The sequence below is a fragment of the Cololabis saira genome, chromosome 13, assembly GCF_033807715.1.
Source record: "Cololabis saira isolate AMF1-May2022 chromosome 13, fColSai1.1, whole genome shotgun sequence".
NCBI lineage: Eukaryota > Metazoa > Chordata > Actinopteri > Beloniformes > Belonidae > Cololabis > Cololabis saira.
Window position 1 is genome coordinate 29,720,108 of NC_084599.1, and position 21,606 is coordinate 29,741,713.

Genomic DNA, 21,606 nt, shown 5'->3' on the forward strand with positions numbered 1-21,606 from the left:
TGTACTGCTGCTGCACAAACTGAATTTCCCCACTGAGGGATGAATAAAGGACTATCTAATCTAATAAACATTATAGCCTTTTCAGTGTTAAATCTATTATTTGTTTGAGATGATTTAAATTAGTTTTATGAGAATATAGCCAAAAAACACAATTGAGAGGCCACAGTGAAGCTAGCAGCTTTATGAGATTTAAGAAGTTTAAATGCAAACACTTTTGTCCTGACGAAGGCCAGTTTGGCTGAAACGCGTAGACACGCTTTTAAGAGATTAGCCATGCAACAATAAAGGCATTTTATTAACCTTACCCTCATGAGTGCCTCAGTTCTCTGTCTACAACAATTTATGGATCTCCCCGACTGAAGAGCACCTGAGGGATACTATTTTTGCAAATACCCAAGCAGCACTCCATGCTCCGCGTTCCTGTCTGCAAACATGTGGATGTTCAACAAGTCCAATGTGTCGTTACCTTCATGACAGCTCGTAGTTCTTAGGTGATGTTATGAGTATTTGTCATTCGGTGAAAACAAGTACGGCTCTCCAGGTCCATATTCTTGTCCTAATACATCCAGTTAGCCACGTCTGTCTAAAAAAAAAAAAAAGAGACTAAAATGATAAAATGTTAGAAGCATCAACCATAAGGTCATCACGGTGATCATGTCCACTTACTCTCAGCTCATGATAGTTGAGCTGTAAGGGTATGTAAATCTAATTCATCCATGTAGTACAAAGCACATTGTGTGTTTGTCAGTCTTGTCCTACTTGGACAAGACTGATTACCCCAGTCAGCAAAATGCGTCCTGTGAGAGTTCCCCCTATCCCAGGGGTTGGCAACCCAAAATGTTGAAAGAGCCATATTGGATCAAAAACACAAAAAACTAATGTGTCTGGAGCCACAAAACATTAAGTCTTGTATAAGCCTTAGAATGAAGGCAACACATGCTGCATGTATCTATTTTAGTTATAACTGGGGGAAGATTTTTTTTTTCATTATGCACTTCGAGAAAAAAGCCGAAATGACGAGAAAAAAGTCAAAATGTTGAGAAAAAGTCAAAATGTAGAGATTAATGTTGAAGTACAATCTCGAGAAAAAAGTCGAAATGTTGAGATTAAAAAAGGAAAAAGGAAGAAAGAGAAAAAAGGAAAAAAGAAAAAAAGGAAAAAGAAGAAAAAAAGGAAAAAACAGAAAAAAAGGAAAAAAAGATGAAAAAAGAGAAAAAAAAGGTCAGACATTTTTGAAAAAGCTCCAGGGAGCCACTAGGGCGGCGCTAAAGAGCCGCATGCGGCTCTAGAGCGGCAGGTTGCCGACCCCTGATCTAATCAAACCCTCATTGAGATATTACAGTTTGTTTTAAGGCAGGCCGCTGACCTCAAAACAAGGATGCTGCAACATTATATCTAATTATATCTTCATTTTCACCACTTCATATTGTTGGTTGTGATAAATTTAAGTCAGGTGTCAGCACTGGTTAGCTCTTTATTACACGATAACGGATATATTATTTATGTGCCCTCCCTCCTCCACTGTTGTTGCAGTTAAGGTAAAGCCTTATTTTCACCTGCACACACACACACTCAGTCACTTACATGCTCACCCCACAGTTTCGGGGACAGATTGATTGCAGTAGTCCTGATTTCAGGTTTAGAGACATGGAATGGTTACTGTTTGTGTCTCTGCCTGTTTCTGTTATATATATATATATATATATATATATATATATATATTGTCACAGCCCGGCTCATACCCTCAGCAACACGCTCAAACAGCGAAAAAAATGTATCTGGATCCCGCTCACAAAACTGGGGAACTAAACGCAAATTACTGGCAACATCAAAAGAACTAGAGGCTGATCTAACAGGAGCAGCTGAAAGAGCATGGCCTGCACCAGCGCCACCTGAGTTCAGTCTACACGCCTCCACCTCCAGCCTTTTGAGTTCAGTCTGCAGCAGAAGCAATTCCCGCCTCTGTTCAAAAGTTAACCCAGCATCCGGCTCATAGGCAGCGACAAGGAGGGAGACGAGACGAGGATTACAGTATAAAAAAAGGAAATTTATTAACAAAAGATAATGAACTACTAAGATAAGTCAGTAATCAGTAGTGTGAGCATGTATGAATGTGTGGGGAAAAACAACCAAAATCCAAACAGCAGCAGCCGTGCCCGACCAGACCAGAGAGAGAGAGAAGACAAGCAGGAGTGAAGCCTTTTAAATAGAGACCCACACCGGGCCCAGGTGTGGGTCATCACCTAATCAGGCGACCTCTCCACCCTGCTTCCTGCAAAGGAAAAACACAGCAGCAGAAAAGGCAGGGACAACTAGTGGATGGAGGGGTCGTCACAATATATATATATATATATATATATATATATATATATATATATATATATATATATATATATATAGTGTCTCCAAACTTTTGTTCTGTACTGTATATATATACAGTACAGAACAAAAGTTTGGACACACTCCCCCATTTATACTATTCAACATCCTGCTTTCATTTATGAATCCCCCCCCCAAACTCACACACACACACACACACACACACACACACACACACACACACACACACACACACACACACACACACACACACCCTGTAGTGCAGCCTAGTCAAGAAGTGTCGAAACTGTCTGGATCTAATTATCCACAATCGTAACTGCGTGGATTTTGTCCCTTCGCTCTGTTTTTAGAAGCAAACTTCATTGGTTTGACCCGCATCATTACTAGGTGTGATTATTTGTGTTCCCAGGTTCGCCCAAGACCTTGTTTTGCTGCCTGGAAGAAAGAAAGAAAGAAAGAAAGAAAAAAAAAAAAAACCCAACAATTTTGCACAGAGCCGAGGGTTTTCCTCCTCGGCTGAGAGGAGACAAAGCTGGTTTGTTGAGCCCTGCTCGGGGCTGGGAGAAGCGGAGGAGGACGGGAGGGGGCTGAAAGGAACAGGGCTGGGGAAGGATGGAGGAGAGGAGGAGGAGGAGGAGGAGGAGGGGGTAGTTTCCATCCCTCACCGCAGGAAATCTGCATGTTAAATCCAAGCCAGAGTCGCACTGGAGCTCATGTTTACATGAGAGGGCAGAAAGACAGTGTAAGGAGAGCACGGCAGCATGGCCAGCCGGTGAGTAGCGTCTCTTTACTTAAAGCTTTGTTGGCAATAATAAGTTAACATGCGCAGATAATAGCCTTTTGATTCACGTTTATTACTTCTTCGAAATAAAAACAAGAGGACGCTGCTGGCTGTGCGGATGATGCGAGCTGTTTTACTGGAAGGGGGAAATGTTTGAGTCAGCTGGGAAAATTTTAGCAAACGTAAAGTTCCTCTGGAGATCCTCTCTCGCTGTAAAAGTGCGACAGGCAAAGCCAGACTCTCCAAAAGTGAGTATAATGCCGCGTTCCATTTGTCCTCGGAAGTGGGGATTTCCCAGTTCCCAGTTGGATTTTTCAACTGGAACGCCCCTCGAAGTGGGATTTCCCACTGGGAAAGTGGGAGAGTCTTCACCACCCCCGAGTTCACATTCCAAGATGGCTGCCCCGGTTGTAAACAGTAGAAGAGAGCTCTGTAATAATTCGTAGCACTTCTTTCTAGTTTTGGTCACACTAAATCAGTCGTATACAAGTATGCTTCGGCATATATATGCTGCTATAGTGTAATTTACATTTTTCATGTGGTATATGCGAACTACAATCTTGTTTTCCTACTTTGTAACTGGAACGCTGATAACTCGGCTGTGACGTCATTCCCAGTTCCGAGTTTCGACTTCCGAGGTAAATGGAACGCAGCATAAAGCCTGGATTATGGTTCTGCGTTAAATCGACGCAGAGCCTACGCCGTATGGTACGCCGTAGCCTACAGCGTAGTGTCTGCGTTGGTGTAACGCGGAACCATAAATCAGCCTTAGAGGTGAAAGAGGCGCTCCAGGGAAATGGTCGTCGAAACTTCAGCACACTGAATGAAAAAAGAAAGAAAGAAAGAAAGAAAAAAAGCCTGGAGGAATGTCTGCTCATGAAAACGGCCTGTTTATGAGTGTTTTGGGAACGAGAAGAGAGAAAAAAAGAGAAGAGGTGGAAAGTAAAATGTAGTGGGTAAAAAACATAAAAAAAGATGAAAAAAGATCGATATAAGACAAGAAAGAAAGAGGGGGAAAAGTAAGTGTCGGGGGTGGAGAGGGGGGGGGGGGTGGCTCTTGTGGAAATGTTAAAGATGCAATGACTCAAACTCAAAACACATTTAAAAAGTTGTCTGGAGCTTTCAGTTGTTGTGGTCTTTCTCAGCAGATGTAGATTATAAACAGCAATCAATTTGGAAATAGTTTAAAGCTCAGCCACAGTTACCCAAGACTCTTAGCAAAAGCACTCGTCCTTTCCAAATGCAAAAAGTTGCAGTCAGCATCTGGCATGCCTACATGTTTGTTCTATGTGGTCCTCATTTTTAAGTTTTGCTTTCATTTAGAAGGATTCCATTTATTCTGGTTTCACTAGATCATGAAATGACCTTCTTCTTCTTCTCCTCCAGAGTGGAGCATCCTGCTGCAGGATACAAGAAGATTTTTGATACAGTGGAGGAGCTGAATGAACCAATATCTGCAGAAATCACAGGTAACACGAGCGACCAAGAACCTCCACACACTCAAAACACTCATCACCTTCAACGTGTTTGTTTTGCTTCGTATATTTAGCACTTTGGTTTGCACTTGTGTTTGAGAGGACCTTTATAAATAAAGTTGGGGTGACTGAAATGCTTTTTGTGTGGAAGATTGATTTTTAATCGACCATCTCTACTCTGGGTTAACCCATCCCTTCTCCCCATTCAGTCCCTCTCATACAAGAGAGGGATTATAGGGAGACTCACTAAGCTAAAAAAACAGCTGAAGTTCCTTTGAACTGCTGCTTTAAAGAAAATATAAGGATTTGGTGATGGAAGATCACCCAACTTCAGTTTCAGGTTAAAATAAAAGTTGGAGATTAGTAGCCTACAGTGTGACTCTTGTAATTACATTTCATAGAACTAGTGGCGTTTACCGTGCCTTAGTGTTGTAACTGAAATATTCCAAGTGTTATAAGTGATGACTCATAACATTTTAAAAATGAAACTTCAGCATTCTCCATCCTGATCCCTCAGGGGTTTTCCCATCATGGCTGGGGGGAAGTCTCCTCAGGATGGGTCCGGGGCTTTTCCAGGTGGGAGAGGAACCCTTCTACCACCTGTTTGACGGACAGGCTCTCATGCACAAGTTTGACCTGAAGAACGGTCAGGTGACCTACTACAGGAAGTAAGAATGCATCTCATTACCTTACAAAATAAGAGCTACGTTATAAAAAAAAAAATAGTAAGTCCACTTTTTACAGGTTTCTTACATGCCACATTCTCTTTCTTCTATCACATTTTAAGCATTCAACTTGTGAAAAAGGTTTATGCCATGAAAAGGCAACTTGGTGTGTTTGTTTAATGAGATTGGCATGTATGAAAACAGAAAACTGTCTGAATCAAACATGCACAACGGCAGTCAATTCAACAACACTTGATGCAAAGAAAGAGAAAAAGCACCCAATAACCACATTTCAAAGACTCAGTAGGGCATTTGTTTTTCCTCAAGAAGAAACAGCTTGAGGTTCCACAGAAAACATCTGGTTTACTGGTCCCTGCAGCTCCTGACATGTGTGAACTTTGCACCCAGATACATCAAGACAGATGCGTACGTTCGTGCCATGACGGAAAACAGAGTCGTCATCACCGAGTTTGGCACTGCGGCCTACCCAGATCCCTGCAAAAACATCTTCTCCAGGTAACCCCAAAATGAGAGGCTTTTCAATCTCCAGCTGAATCTTTGTTTGGCTGAAGAGCTGCAGAGCGTCTGACGTCTGACGTCAGTACGAGTCTGATGCAGGGACATTTTGTCAGGGTTTGACACTTCCCCCCAGTTTTTGAGTTTCAGTTCTGTCCCTCCTGTTTCCCATCTGCCCTGATTGTCTGCACCTGTGTCTCGTTATCCCCTGTGTATATCTGGTCTTGTCTTTCCCCTTCTCCCTGTCGGTCCGTACTGTTTCTACCTCCATGTTTCCTGCCAAGTTTTTGCTCCAGTTTTTTTGAATCCCTGTTTTGTGTTTTTTTGATCCTGCTAAGCAGCGCTTTGGTTTTTGGTTTTCTTTCAAATAAACCCTGCTTTTTTGCAACTCCTGCCTCCTGCTCTCCTGCGTTTGGGTCCTCAACAAACACCTACCGTGACACATTTACGAAGATAAACTTTATTAGTTATTTAGCAGAGTTTAATCACAAAATCTTTTTTTTAAGCACTTTATTTTTTCAGATTACCTCTGAAGGATTGCTTCATACAATGAGCCTCCCAAATTATTGAGTTATTTAATAGATTATGGATTGCTTGAGCATAGGGGAAGCTGACTCCAACGTCTCACGCATGGATATTTGCAGGTTCTTGTTTATTTTTGTTAACATGAACACGTTTCTTTTGTATAGTATCACCTGGAAACAGCTGTTAGCCATAAACTCCATACATACACCACTAAAACGTAAATGTGAAGATCATAGATTGTTTTATGCTAAACTCAGGATATCAGACACATCTGTGTGAGTTTCCTGAGTAATGATGTTTATTTCTTCAGGGAACATGGTTATGGGTTGAACATAAACTTGTCATCAGTTCTCCTTGTGCTCATGTCTGTTTAGGTTCTTCACTTACTTCAAAGGCATTGAGGTGACTGATAACTGTTTGGTGAACATCTATCCGATCGGCGAGGACTTCTACGCCGTCACTGAAACAAACTACATCACCAAGGTGGATCCTGATTCCCTGGAGACATTAAAGAAGGTGAGAACGGATGGTTCTGAATGGAAAGTCAAGTTCAATCTACCAGGGTTCATGGTTTCTTCACAAAACACTGTATCGTAATTTAACTACAAAGCTTGTGTTGTTAATGGGATTTAAGACGCATTTTAACACCTGTAACATCTGGATTGAACTGAATATTATCCTCTAAATTTCAGTCATTTTTCTAATGATTAGCTGGTCTTTTGAAATCTCAATATGCTGCAATTAAACAGCTTTTCAGTGGCATGGAAGCTCATCATCACAAATGTTAAAAAGTACCATGTTTAGTCGAATAAATCCTCCAAGCAGAACAACGTCACGCACGGCAACAAAAAAAGTAGCTTTTAAGCAGATAAAAGCTTTGCAAAAAGATATACGACACGGTTGTCAGGTGGGCACTTGAGAAGCACCCGTCTCGAACTGAATACGACTCTTTGAAGTGCTGTTATTTTTACTTTTTTTGAAGTGCGGACGAGTGACCGCCTGTGACTTGTACTGGCAAAAACAGCTGTGCATGTTTTTGCCTTAGGTGGACCTGTGCAAGTACATCTCGGTGAACGGGGTGACCGCCCACCCCCACATCGAAGCAGATGGTACGGTCTACAATATCGGTAACTGCTTTGGCAAGAACTTGAGTCTGGCGTACAACATTATTAAGATCCCGCCTGCACAGGAAGGTGAGTCATGCTGTTAATAAACAAATATTATTGATTACTGACTTTCTTTTCCTTTATAATGAGTGGTTGCCTCAAATATTTCATGACCTCAAGCTGATACAATTTCAACAAAGATACAATTTCAACTCAGATGGACAAATGAATTAGGAGCTATAGAAAAGATTGAAAAAATTGAACCCCAGTGACATGTTAAACTGTAATTAGCATCAAAGTCTTGCAGTCTGTCCGTGTGACTATTAAAGAGAGATGAAAAGTAGTTTCTCTATTTCACTCTCTCATACGGTAAGTTATTATCTATTATGACTTTTCCCAGGGATTTAAAAAAAATAACAATTCCATTTCAGTTTAAAAGAACTTTATCAATCCCTGAAGAGCAATTAATTTAATATGATACCAACAATTTTGTCATCTGTGGGTTTAAGTAAAGATGAAGCAAGAAAAAAAGAAAAGCTAAAGATACCAACTGCTAAAAGGAGAAGTAAAAATAACTTCTTATACCGTAGTTGTAAGTGTGTATTTGTGTGTTTCCAGACAAATCTGACCCCATTGAGAAATCCGAAGTTGTAGTTCAGCTCCCCAGCAGCGAGAGGTTAAAACCGTCCTACATGCACAGGTACAGAGTCGTCTCACGAGGACAAAACGGCTGCATCTCTTCTTGTCCATTAACAAAAACTCCCACCATGCTTGTGTGTCTGCAGTTTTGGTATGACTGAAAACCATTTCGTATTTGTGGAGCAGCCGGTGAAGATCAACCTGCTGAAGTTCCTGTCAGCTTGGAGCGTCAGAGGAGCCACCTACATGGACTGTTTTGAATCGTGTGACAGCATGGGGGTAGGCGGGGCCTGTCTTCTCAGACATTTATTCCTCTGAATGAACAGCACAAACACTATCTGCTGTGTTTCATCAGCTCTTCACACTTCCATTGTTGTGTGTGTGTGTGTGTGTGTGTGTGTGTGTGTGTGTGTGTGTGTGTGCGTGTGCACGTGCGCAGACTTGGTTCCATGTGGCCACCAAGGACCCAGCAGGCTACATGAGCAGCCACAAGTTCAGGACGTCTGCTTTCAACCTGTTTCATCACATCAACGCCTATGAAGACCAGGGATTCATCGTGGTCGACCTCTGCACGTGGAAAGGGTGGGTGTGTGAAGTGAGTGTGCTCCCTTCAAATGTGTGTATTTGCCTCATGCTGACATAGCTCTCCCCTCTGTAGTCACGACTTTGTGTATAATTACCTGTACCTGGCCAACCTGAGGGAAGAGTGGGAGGAGGTGAAGAAAGCAGCGATGAAAGCTCCTCAGCCTGAGGTCAGACGGTACGTGCTGCCGCTGGATATTCACAGGGTGAGTCTACACACGCACGCACACACATACACACACACACACAGCAAATTTAATATGTCATTACTAATACTTTAGTCATCTCATCTGTTCTTCTTAAGATATAATATAAAGGGGACCTATTATGGCTAATATCTATTTTAAACAGGCCTTGAATGTCTTAAAAAAAAGCTTTTGATTGTTTTTGCTAAATAAATTAGAAATTCAGCCTCTAAACCATGTCTTTATCTTTCCAGTCTCTAACCTCATTATCTATTTGGGATTCTGATTCATTTCACTACAAAAAACCTCAATAAAGTGGCAGCTGGCTGGAGGGAGATGGACAGAGAGCGTCCGATGTCACGCTGTGCGATACGATAGTCGGACGCTCGCATGCAGTTAGGACACAGAGTTTAGTTGTGGGCGTGGTTTGCCTTTTGGTTACGTAACGAAAGGGAGCAGAATCTGAACGGCTCGTAGAAGCCACATCAGGCTGGACAGCTCATCCGGGCGGCTGTACAGACACTGCAGAATTTGGTTGCTTTCCTCCTTCTCTGAGTTGGCAGGCTGAGGGGAGACCACTTTATATATGTTAAAGCAAGAAAAAACTTGTTTTTCATAATAGGTCCACTTTTAAGTGCCTACTTCAAATGCTAAATTAAAATGTCACATTAGAATAGTTCTACTGTAGCAATAAAACTATTTCTCTTCATCCACGTCACAATTACCCCCCCATGGGGTTGTGCCCCCCCATGGAGGGGGCACAACTTAAATATAAAAACTGTGCATCATTTGTGTTTTGTTGAATACACCCATCAAACATTAACCTTAACATTAGTCTTTCTCTGTTACTCGTGAGTCCTGATTCAGGATTCTGCTTTGGGCTTTTGATATCCTCTGGGCAGTTGTTGGAAGGGTAGCCGCTGAACTAAACTGTCTCCATCAGTAGACTGGTTGTTGAACTGATGGATACCTAAACACTGAGATGACCGGCCTCATGCATACTCATTTTGCTTGATCGTGAGTCTACAGAGACCTTCTTTTTGCAAGACGTGGTTCACATTAGCTGAGAAAAATAAACTTAAAGCGTGTTTTATCCATAAAAATAGCTCTTAACAACACCTCCAAGCTCATTTCATTAACTGGCCTCCAGATTAGCAAATTACTGACTGATTATTTTTTTGCTGAAGTAATTACCCTCTGGTTTGGTGTTGTGCTCCCTGATACGCTGCAGCAAACGCCAGCACTGCAAATGTTCAATGAGCTTGTTCAATTAAAACACCAGAAATTATAATTGATTGTGTTATCATCTTGAGCACATTATGTTTGCCTGCTATTGTGATGAAAGTCCCACAGTGAGCTGAACTTCACCTTTAGATGACCCAGTTTCTTAATGATATACAAAATTAATTCTGATCTGACAGTGCTTTAACTAATTGTGTTTGGAGCAGCAGCAGTTTGGTGTGGTGATGCACTGCAGGGATCAAGCAAGGGATAGCTAATGAAAGCTGAAAGGAGGAATATTTGTATTTGTGTTTTTTTGTGACAGCTTTCTGTTTTAAAGCCCCCAGGCTTTACTTCATCTCAGCCTCACAGTTTACTTTGGATATGTTACCTGACACCCGACTGTATTTCTCCAATCCCGCTTTTCCTCACTATTCTGTGGTTATCATGTCTTTGTGTGCATTAAGGAGGAGCAGGGAAAGAACCTGGTTTCCCTGCCGTACACCACTGCAACTGCTGTTCTTCACAGCGACGGCACCATCTGGCTTGAACCTGAAGTTCTGTTTTCTGGACCAAGACAAGGTGACAACACTCAAATTACAAGCTGCCTATTTATGTATATATGTATACGTGTATAGGGGTACACAAGAGAATGATCCTTATATTTCTCCGTCTCTGCTTTCTATGGAAAAAATCAACATATTCTACCCTTTTTTAAATTTTTTTTACAAAAACTGAAATAATTTATTAATGAAATGTCTGTGACCTACTTTGGTCAAAACTCAGCCCAGCACCTCTCTCACATTTATTGTCTTTTTCAGCTTTTGAATTCCCACAGATCAACTACTCTCAGTATTCTGGGAAAAAGTACTCCTTCGCCTACGGCCTCGGACTCAACCACTTCATCCCTGACAGGGTAGGAGCCCTTTACCAGTCACACTGGAGGGATTGGGACAGTGTATGAGCACGTATTACTGTAAAACCAGCTGCTGCTTGTTGCTGTAGATTGTCAAGTTGAACGTGCAGACCAAAGAGACCTGGGTGTGGCAGGAGGAAGAGTGTTACCCATCAGAGCCGCTGTTTGTGCCAACGCCTGGCGCCACGGAGGAAGATGACGGTAGGACCTACACTCATGTTGTTTTCTCATTATCTGGCTTCACTCTGGGAGTGGGGCATTTCATTCCTCCCTCAATCTTCCAGGACATTTTATTTTACTGGGCTCACACTTTCTGACGGTCGTCAGTCACATCTTTGGGATTTGTTGCAGAATATTTGTTCTCTACAGCAAAGAATAAGCTAGAAAACGGCAATTATACCTTTATCCTTATCAACTTTAAAGGAAAACACATCGCTAACACAACTGTCTGAGGTCTTGATGAAACACCTAACACATTTTGGTGGTCAAAATACCACGGAGATACAGTGCAATAGCTCCCTTTTTCAACCAGTCTTTACAGCTGTGTCCAGAGCGTTCAGTCACTCCACTCAGTTTGACCCATTTTCTACGATGTTTGCCTCTATAAACTGGTGCTACAGCTCTGTGTCACACACTGTTGAACACAGGAAGTGCAACATGGTCCAAGGGTGAGTAAAGATTACGATTGGGAGATAAAAATGGGAAGCTAATCCCTCTCGGACCTGGGTCTGTGATACAAAAATAAAGTGACAGGGTTGTGTTATGTCTTATCTGTTTGATCTAGTAAGGCACTTAAATGAACTTATGCTCCTAAGGGGAGAAAAAAGTCATATGTCAACTTGACAACAGTCTTTTTATGGAGGTCCTTTTCGTCTGACACAAACACCACAGGACTTCTGAAGGTGTCCTGTGACGTGAGGCACCAGTACACTCAGAGCAGATCTTAGATGAGGCCTTTTTAGCACAGCTCACAGGCGCTCACTCAGATCGAGATCTGGGCAGTTGTAAAGTCATCTTAATCCTGCAGCGAAGCTGCTGAAAAAGCCCACCTCCACCAGGAACCACAGCTGCCCTGAAGAAGTGGAGCAAACGATACACGTGCCCCCAGTCGATCCCAGGGTGGGAACACGTCTCGTTAGACCAGTTCTGATGAATTTGAACTGGTCTAACAAAGCATCAGAACTGAGCCAATGAGGCAACATCGTTCTCAACATAGAAACCTGAGTCTTTTTTTGAGAAGGTGCTTCAGCTAAATCAGTTTTAAAAGCTTTTTTTTTTACAGTTTAATTTATGTCTTCTGAAGTTGCCAACAGCTTCTTATTGATCCAAACTTATTGACGAGACAGCTCCAGGGATTTTTCTCATACCTGATTGTGGCAAATAAAATCCTGTCTAATATACTGAGTGGGGAGATCAAATCAAAAAGCGAAACATTGCACCAAAAATAACAACAAAATCAGAATTCTAAACCGCAAACTTTTATTTTTTTAAAGATTTGTTTGGGCTCTAGTGGCCCTTTATTGAAGTTGCAGACAGGAAGGGGGTAGAGAGAGAGAATGGGGATGACATGCAGCAAAGGTGCACAGGCCAGGATTCAAACCTGCGACCGCTGCAGGAGGACTGTAGCCTCAGTATATGAGCCGCTTGCTTAACCCACTGTGCCACCAAGCGGCCCAAACTTTTCTTTTTTAACCTTAATCGTGTCTTTGGTGGCAGCTCTCATTCTCTCTGCTGGAATTCTGCAGGTGTGCTGCTGAGTATCGTGGTGAAGCCGGGTGCAGAGAGGCCAGGATGCCTGCTGGTGCTGGACGCCATGAACCTGACGGAGCTCGCTAGGGCCGAGGTCAACACCATCATTCCCGTCACTTTGCATGGGATGTACAAACCACCACTCCAGTCCCCCTCTGTTCCTTCCAGTTAAGCCGATGTTCTGCGTAGGAATGACTCCAAACAGATCCAGGAGCCCTGGAGTATACTGGAAAGCATTTATCATGTTGAAAAATAATGTGACTCATTTCATTTACATCTCCTATTACTGAAACTATACTTGTAAAGACAGAAATACAATAAAATACACAATATTTTTGCTGAAGGTATATCAAACTACTTTATAAAAGTAAAATGATTATGCTCCATTTGAAATATTTTTTGGTAGAATAGACTTGTTTTGATGTAAGATTCTGTAAAATAAATCAGTGACTTACAACAAAGCTAATATGTGTAACTTTTTGAGTTTATTTTTTCTTCTCTTGGCAGTTTATGAATGAAATGGCGTTGATCAAAGATAATAGAGTTTTGTCAAATCCAAAACAAAGAAAAAGATGGAACTAAAACGGTTATAATGTGATGATGAGCCACTGTGTAAGGGACCGGAGCAGCCTCCCCACGTAAAAGGGGATAAGGCAAGCTGGACTTGGGTGATGAGGTGGAAAAGAGAACACGCAGAGCGGAGGGCAAATGCAAAACTGCACATTGCGCATAGCCTCGCAGCAAGCTACCTCCACTCAGAGCCGAAAAGGGCTGAATGAGGCTTCCTTAAGTACTGTACAGCAGCCTGCCAAACTTAATTGGGGCAAACCATTACTGAGGGGAACACCGATGACATAAAGGCCCCCAACTGCTGTATAACCTCACCCAAAATATAATATAATCAACAATAATAATTAGACTTTAAACACTTTATATAATGCCCGCACATCTAATACAATTTAATATAATTATTATAGTGCAAACATAAACCTACAAAAAACCAACCACCCCTGGGCACCATGGGCCATTCCCACCCGCCCCGGCTCATAAAGCCCCTGCAGCGCGCTTCTACTGCGGAGCTGGGAGACGTGCAGGTGAATGTATGTAGGCCAGTGTCTGTGAATGTTTGAGAGTCCGTGTACTGTACTAGCGTCTTCAACTGTGGATTGATGAAAAATGAGACGAGCAGTGGGTACTTCACTACCCGCCAGGATGATTGTGTGGAGAGAACTGCTTCAGGTGAGTTGTGTGTGGGGGAGGTGAGTCGTAGCGCTCCCGACGCCGGTGTTCTGCCAATTTCTGCTGCTTTGCCAAAAAATGCTACCTAATGGTTTTCTACCTTTTTGTAAAGCTACAATTTTACTGTGTTTTACTCCCTAAACCACTTCCTTTTCCCCCCCAAGTGGTCCTTGTCGCTAGCCAGGCCGTCATTAATAAGACTGTTCTTAATGACCTGCCTGGTTAAATAAAGGCCAATGACTGAATGAATGTCAAATAAAGCCATAGAATTGTTTAGAGTTTTTTTCTCTTTATCGTATAATGTTCACAAAGTGTAATGCAATTCATGTCATGGGTCGTGTATTTTGAAGGATCAAATACTCAACATCCAATATTATCAAACATAGTGCGAATTACAGGGGGGTTGACACCCCCACCCCCCCAATTACAACCTTGACCCCCCCTAAAGGAGGGACAAATAAGAAATTGGGGGGGGGGGGGGGGGGGTTGAAACATTTATCTGTCTTATCAGTCATAAATATGCAGGTTACCGGGACCACACAAATGAATTATTTTTACAATCTAAATTACAAAAATGTATAGATCTAGTTAATTGCAATACAGCAAAACTAATGTTTAGAGCCAAGAATAACTTATTACCAGGACATATACAGGGGATATTCTTTGAAAGGGAGGGAGGTTATAACCTCAGGGGCCAACTTAATTTCAAAATTATCAATAGACGCACAACACTGAAGAGCTTCTGTCTGTCTACCTATGGGGTAAAACTTTGGAACAGCCTGAGCATAGATCTAAAACAAAGTAAAAACATATCACAATTTTAAAAAAAAGATATAAAGAAACTTTTTTCTCAAAATACAGTGGTGAATAAAAATGTATGTATATATATATATATATATATATATATATATATATATATATATATATATATAGATTTATTTAATATGTGTAGATATATAAATTAATATTATGGAAACATGTTATATATATGTGGGTCAAAGACGCGGCATGTCAATTCTGGTGTCCGAAGCATATTTATAATGTTAAAAATATATAAAAATTTTAAAACACTACATTTTGTTACTCAACTCTACCCACTTTACTTATTCACAGGAGTATTTACTATAAGAAGTGAAAATTCAAGGAGCTATTTAGCTCAAAAGTACAAAACTGTCCCTCCTGGATAACGTCCGGGCTTAAAATCTATGTACAAAAATATGGTAAAAATGTCAAAAATCTTAATAAAAACATTAATTATGCACTGGGGCATAATTGTGTTGATGTTTGTAATGACACCTACAAATATAGTAACAACACTAAGCTTATTTACATTTTTATTCAAGAAATACTTGCTACTTTTGGATTCCCAAATGTCCCTCCTGGGTAACACACTTAAAGCGGCAATATATGACCATATTTGGATGTGGATAGTCATATTGCAGGGTGTTGCATCAGCCAACAGACCCCGAAGGACCAAGACCAAGACAGAGCACAAGGTCAGTAAGTCTCTCTTAAAATGTTGATATTTTACCTTTTCGGTCGGTCGTACCTGACGTCCTCAAATCATTTGTCTTTCTGGATAACGCTAATAAAATATTTTTTATTTTTTTTTATTTTTTAAATGACCTATTTCATGCGAAATATGACATTGATGTGTTGAAGATTAAGCTAATATTTTATATAGTAGACCCAGTTAGTGCCTGATTATAAAGGAAATTTTGTTTTTTTGTCCCCCCTGGATAACGATATGTCCTCCCTGGATAACAAAGATATTCTGTTACCCAGGACATGTCCTCTGTTATCCAGGATGGACATGTAAATCAATTCAGATTTTTATCAGTATCTGTAGCTTTTTAGGCATTGACTGATGTTGTAATGTTATATTTTTATTATTATTAATGATTAATTAAACGATTAATGAGGCAATATTATGTATTTTGGAACTTTTATGACATTTTTTGTTATCTTTTTCAATGATAGCACCACAGGACATTACCCGTTTCCTGTCTCTCTCAACTGTGCTATCTAATAAATATCTTTTACATATATATATATATATATATTGAACTAATCTTTATGTTTTTTGATAAAGTTTTAGTATAGCTTATGATGTTTAAGGGTCAGTTTTGTCCTTGCAGATGCCACTGTCTAATAAAGAAGGCAGAGACTTTTCAGGGCCAGGAAGAATGCTGAGCCACAAGCTAGGGCTGAGTATCTTGAGAAAAAGAGAGAAAGTTATTGTGATTTAGTAAAGTGATTATGCAGATCAGTTAAAAAAGGAATTAGAAAATAGGTTTACACTTGTTCGCAAAATATGTTAGTTAAGCAATGTGATGTGATGTTTATGGTAGGGCACATTTCTTCTGGAGCATCGGCATCTTGGTAATTTATCAAACCTGTATACCATGTCATTTGTTTTATTTCTAGGTACTACAAAGATAAATCCAAATCAAAGCCCCAGACAACTATACAGCTGATGACTCCTTCTGACTGGAAAACCTTCCAAAGTTTTTGGTAGCTCACCTCACCTGCTCCGCTCCCTCAGGCTGTGATAAAAGAAAAGATATCCAAGAAAAAAAATGCAGTTTCAATTGTTTGCTTTAAAGTTTAATTCATTAACAGGTTTATGAAAAGAAAAGTTTGGTTTACTGTATTAGACTAAAAATGTAGTTGTTATAAATAACTCAGTTACTTAACTGAAACTTTGAAAGATTTGTTGTTTTTAGGTGAGTTTATTGTGAAATCAAATCCATGGCATTTTAAGTGATTATCTATTGTTACATTCAGAAAAATCAACTCTAGTTTTTTAACATTTTAATATTTTAACATTGCAAATGACTTGGTCACTTGGTGACTTTAACGCTGACATTGTTGAACAAAAAGCTTGTTTGAATGTTTTGATGCTATGCTGTTACAAACAACTGAACGTGTTTTCTTATAGTTACGTCGCTGTTACATTGTTGCATGAAATTAAAGATTTTTTTAAAAAAAAGAAGAAATCACTTTTTCAGATCTTTTAACAGTTCTCAGTTTCTTTGTATTATGTTGGTTACAAATTATGTTCCTGAAACAGCCTTTAATGAAATACTTGACACTGAAATCGTGCAGTGGTCATTCCTGGCTAACAGCATGTCATTCTGGGTAACAATGACACAGTCAAATAATTCAACCCAAATTTCATATTATATTACAGGATTGTGTTTTTTTAGGTGAGGATACAATAACAACCCTTTTACTTACACTGTGAAAAATCTTTAAGACATTTTCCATCTTTTTTCTCTTTTTGGCACTAAATATTGTGTGACAAACAGGAACGAATGAAGCCATTTCACTATGTCCAAATATATTACATTAATTCTGATAAAAATGTTGTTTTCTGAGAAGTAATTATTTGTTGAGCTCTAACTATAATTATCTAAAAACATTTAAATGCCAACAATGATAGAAATTTTAATTAATTTTGAAAACCATTTACGTTACCCAGGGGGGACATTTCCCACGGGAGAAATCATATAATTCACTGAAAAATGTTTATTGCATTCTTAAAACAAATTCCTGTTGTTGAGTGATATACAAAACACTCTGATAAAGATAGAAAGTGACTTAATGGGTATTTTTAGCCAATTTCATTTTTTTCCATTTTTAAAATCCTTATTCGTCTTTGACCCATGTATATATATGGATATATAGTGATATATTATACATACAGTATTTATGTATGGATATATCTCTGTTAATATATATGGATATATAGTTATATGTAGATATGTTGGTAAATGGATGTATATTTATGTTGATATATAGACTTATATTATGTTTTTTTTGTGTTCTATAAGTAAGCTCATTGATTCTCTTGCTATTTTGGAAAAATGAATATAAGATTTGGGGGTAGGACCTGATAAGTATATACTTCAATCCTACTCCCTTTCGAATATGCTGGTGGATCTGCGAGGTCTGCCTTGTCTTTTTTTTTTTTTTTTTTTTTTTTTTACTTTTTAGTATTGTTCTTTCTAATTTGCATATTCGAAATAAAGCTCAATAATAATAATATTACAGTGTATTGCATTTTCCATATTCAAGACGGTTGTGGTAAAACACACACACCCAGACTGACACCCCTAAAGTGGACTATACCATTTTCACTGTCACTGGTTGGTTCCCGGCTGCCGTTCCAAAAAAAATAAAAAATAATAGAGAGAGCGCGGGAGGTCTTCGCGCTGTTTCTGCGAAGTTGACGACTGGGGGAGCACTGTGATGTAAGTTATCTAGATAAGTTTATTACTGTCTCACTTTCGGAGTTCCGAATTATAATTATATTAATATTGTGTCCGGTGTCTGTGTCTCAGACAAATGTTATCATGTATCTATGTCTTTGCATTGCAGTGTAAAATGTCAATATGTGAATGCTAGCTTACACTAGTGCTCATGAGCAGTCGGATAATGGAGGACTGACGTTCGTACGTTTTGACAATAATATAGACCAGCAGGGATGTCAATTTTATTGACCCCATGATGACAAGTTTTTTTTCCATCCTGGGGTCATTTTTGAGATGCGTGTAAATCCGGCTTAATATTTCCAGGGGGGGGGGGGGGTGCATGCCTCCTAAAGCACCCAGAGAGTGCTCAAAACGTAATTTTTTTTTTTTTTTTTTTTGTGGGGTGGGGGGTGTAAGACCCCGCTTCGTGAACCACTTCAGAGTTTTTCTCAATTTCCTGTATTTCCAATATTCTATGTTCATTTTATGTCTTTTCTCTATATTAAGAAAAAGAACATGTCCGCTTAAGTTACTGCGGAAGAGCAATGTGGCTTGAAACGTCATGCTAAAATAAATGTTTTTTGTGGGAGCTCATTTAGATGTGCGGACATTGTTCTCTTTCTACAGGACTGTCTCAAAAAATTTGAATATTGTGATTTTCTATAATGCAATTAAAAAAAAATGTCATACATTCTGGATTCATTACAAATCAACTGAAATATTGCAAGCCTTTTAATATTGCTGATCATGGCTTACAGTTTAAGAAAACTCAAATATCCTATCTCAAAAAATTTGAATATTCTGGGAATCTTAAACTGTAAGCCATAATCAGCGATATTAAAATAATAAAAGGCTGTTATCAATTTTACAAGAAATGATGGACGTGGCAATCAAACTTTGAAAATCCACTGTGCGCATGCGCAGAACCACAAAGTAGCATTTATCTGCAGGTAGCAAGGATTGGCAGAACACCGGCACACACCATACATTTACAAAGCCCGACGGTGGTGGTGAGAAGGGGAGGGGTTTCTCACCTTCTCACACACTGACCCTGCATTCACACTGAAAGCGTCAAAAATCTCCTGATGCCTGCATCGTGCTCCTTGGTAGATTCACACTGAAAGCAGCATGCACTGTCGACCATGCTGTCAACGCCTGCAGTGGGCGGGGCTAAAGATGCGCTGCAGAACCGGAGGGAACAAAGTGCATATAGGCCGTTTCCGAATTCGGACACTACCGCACTATATGCTACATACTGCAAAGTATGCACTGTATACTGCCTACTAAATGAACGATTCAGTATGCTGCTCCAGCAGACCGTTCACACAGCAGTGTGCTACAGTGTATCCCAGAATGCATTTCGCACCAAAACGTCAGCGAAAGATGAGATTTAAAAGCAGACTAGAAGCTGTTTTAATTTCAGCTGTAGCGCTGTTAATATGCCACTTTATTACGTTTTAACATCTTTTCAGGCGTAAAAGTAACCGTTAAGATCCCCAACCTGGGCTCAGTTTATCCAAATAACGCCTGTTAAGAAATTTGATCCGATGTTCCGGGGATCAAAAGAGCCGCCGGTCCGGCCGCATCAGCAGCTCACGGCCGGAGAACAGACGCGTTCGCTGGGTCAACCCGCGCTGTCGTCCCGGGGAGAAACCTGCAGCTCTGTGGAGCATCACCGCTGGCTGAAATAAACCATTTAGGAAAATAAATGTTGGTTTAATGGATGAAATCTAACAGTTGTATCTGTCACGTTAGTTTGTCTGAATATAAAGTGAAGCTTCAAGATTTCACTGGCGCCCCAGAAGCAGCGCTGCTGATCTGTTGGCACATCAAGGCTGTCACAATTCTAATAAATGTATTAAAATGAACACATCAGTCAATCGAATTTCATTTTATTACATGTCATTAAGCTACATATGTTTGGGTCTTTATTTAGTGCACCTCTACGTACTTGGTATAAAACATAATAAAATTAATATCACGTGCACAGTAGGGGTATAGACTATAAAGGAGCGACAAAAGACAGACGAGAGAGTAGCGACAACAGACAGTACAGAGAGTAGAAACAAGAGAGAAATGTCAGATTATAATGTGGCCCTAAGGAGGCGCAGGTGGCGATATAGGTTGGCCATCCTTTGTGCACATGTGTCCCATGTAAGTATATCAAACTTTCTTTAAGGGTTAATCTCATTAAGGCTAAGTAAAGCGGTAAACTCCAAAGCTAACATCCAAATACTGTCAGATAAGTCAATAAATAATATTCTGTGACAAACAACTTTGTTAGAGAACAGTTTATTGGAAAAGGTGAACTCTAAAAGTATAGTTATAAAGTAAAAACACAGAATAGAAAGTTAATTAAACACACTGCCCCCACTCCAACAGCATGCTCGTCGAGGGCATTACTCACAGCTGAATGCTGAGACCCCAGTAATGCGCCTCTACCTGGGAGAGGGAGAGCTGCAGAGAGACTTCCGCCTGTCAAGGCAGAGTGTGGGAGCCCTCATCCAGTCCCTCCGCTACAACAAGGAGCACGGCTGGGGAAAGCACATAGAAGTGGCCATCTTCTTATACTGGCTGGCCAGTGCCACCACCTACAGGGTGGTGTCGGAGGCCTTCGACGTGGGGGGTAGAGCTGGAGGAAGTGTCTGGGCATCCCTGCTGAGGCTGCTGCCCCCGCGACCCGGGAACGGATAAAGTGGAAGAAGATGAGTGAGTGAGTGATTTTATTACATTTTCGATTGAGTTAAAGCGACACTATGTAACTTTTCCACCTTAATATCATATTTCCAGAGTCATTGTCACGAGCGTCTTTGAACGCGCGTAAAAAGCGGCGTTCAAAGACACTCGGAAACGCGCGTTTTTTATGCGACTCGTATAAAACGCCGCTTTTTACGGCGTTTTTTGTGCTCAAAACAGCGTTTTTAAAGGGAACCCTGCGTATTAAGACATGTAGTCCCTAATTAGCCACAATTGTTCTCTTATACTAAAATATGTTGTTAGAAACACATAAAATAATCTTATTGCTTTAAAAATCTACAATGTTTATCACATATTCTGACCTATGGGAGGCGCCATGTTTTACCTGCGCAATGCACTCTGGGGGCGATGACGTACGACGGTGGCTCTGGGAAGATAAGCCCCGTTAGTTTAACTGGGACCATCCGAACGATGCCACATTGCTGTGCGTTTGGGTGTAATTTTCAGTCAAAAGGCAACAAGGGGAGTGAGGTGAGTTGTCACTGCTTTCCTACTGACAAAAAGAGGAGAAAGCAGTGGGAAGATGCCTGCGGACGGACACAACTTCCAAAAGACCCCCGCTTGTGTTCTCGCCATTTTTCTCCTGATGCATTTGAGTCTTCTAGCCGGCCACAACTGATGAAAGAGCTCACCGGAGCGGCTGGGTTTAGACTA

The 21,606-nt window shown here is 40.5% G+C and overlaps 1 protein-coding gene across 1 annotated transcript; it reads left to right on the forward strand.

Moving 5' to 3' along the window:
• Positions 1 to 3,004: 3,004 nt before the first annotated feature.
• On the forward strand, positions 3,005 to 13,137 carry LOC133457852 (retinal Mueller cells isomerohydrolase-like). Its single transcript, XM_061737214.1, has 14 exons — positions 3,005 to 3,112; positions 4,508 to 4,590; positions 5,114 to 5,264; positions 5,670 to 5,777; positions 6,677 to 6,818; positions 7,348 to 7,495; positions 8,027 to 8,108; positions 8,194 to 8,326; positions 8,487 to 8,629; positions 8,706 to 8,835; positions 10,503 to 10,617; positions 10,857 to 10,951; positions 11,041 to 11,152; positions 12,697 to 13,137. Exons 1-14 carry the CDS (start codon positions 3,102 to 3,104, stop codon positions 12,870 to 12,872), a joined length of 1,629 nt encoding a protein of 542 aa, XP_061593198.1. The 5' UTR covers positions 3,005 to 3,101; the 3' UTR covers positions 12,873 to 13,137.
• Positions 13,138 to 21,606: the final 8,469 nt, after the last annotated feature.

Excerpts from the sequence above, each read along its gene's own strand:
- LOC133457852 (XM_061737214.1), top strand. Across the intron at positions 5,265-5,669 it reads CAGGTGACCTACTACAGGAA|ATACATCAAGACAGATGCGT; the intron begins GTAAGAATGCAT and ends CTTTGCACCCAG. Across the intron at positions 5,778-6,676 it reads TGCAAAAACATCTTCTCCAG|GTTCTTCACTTACTTCAAAG; the intron begins GTAACCCCAAAA and ends ATGTCTGTTTAG.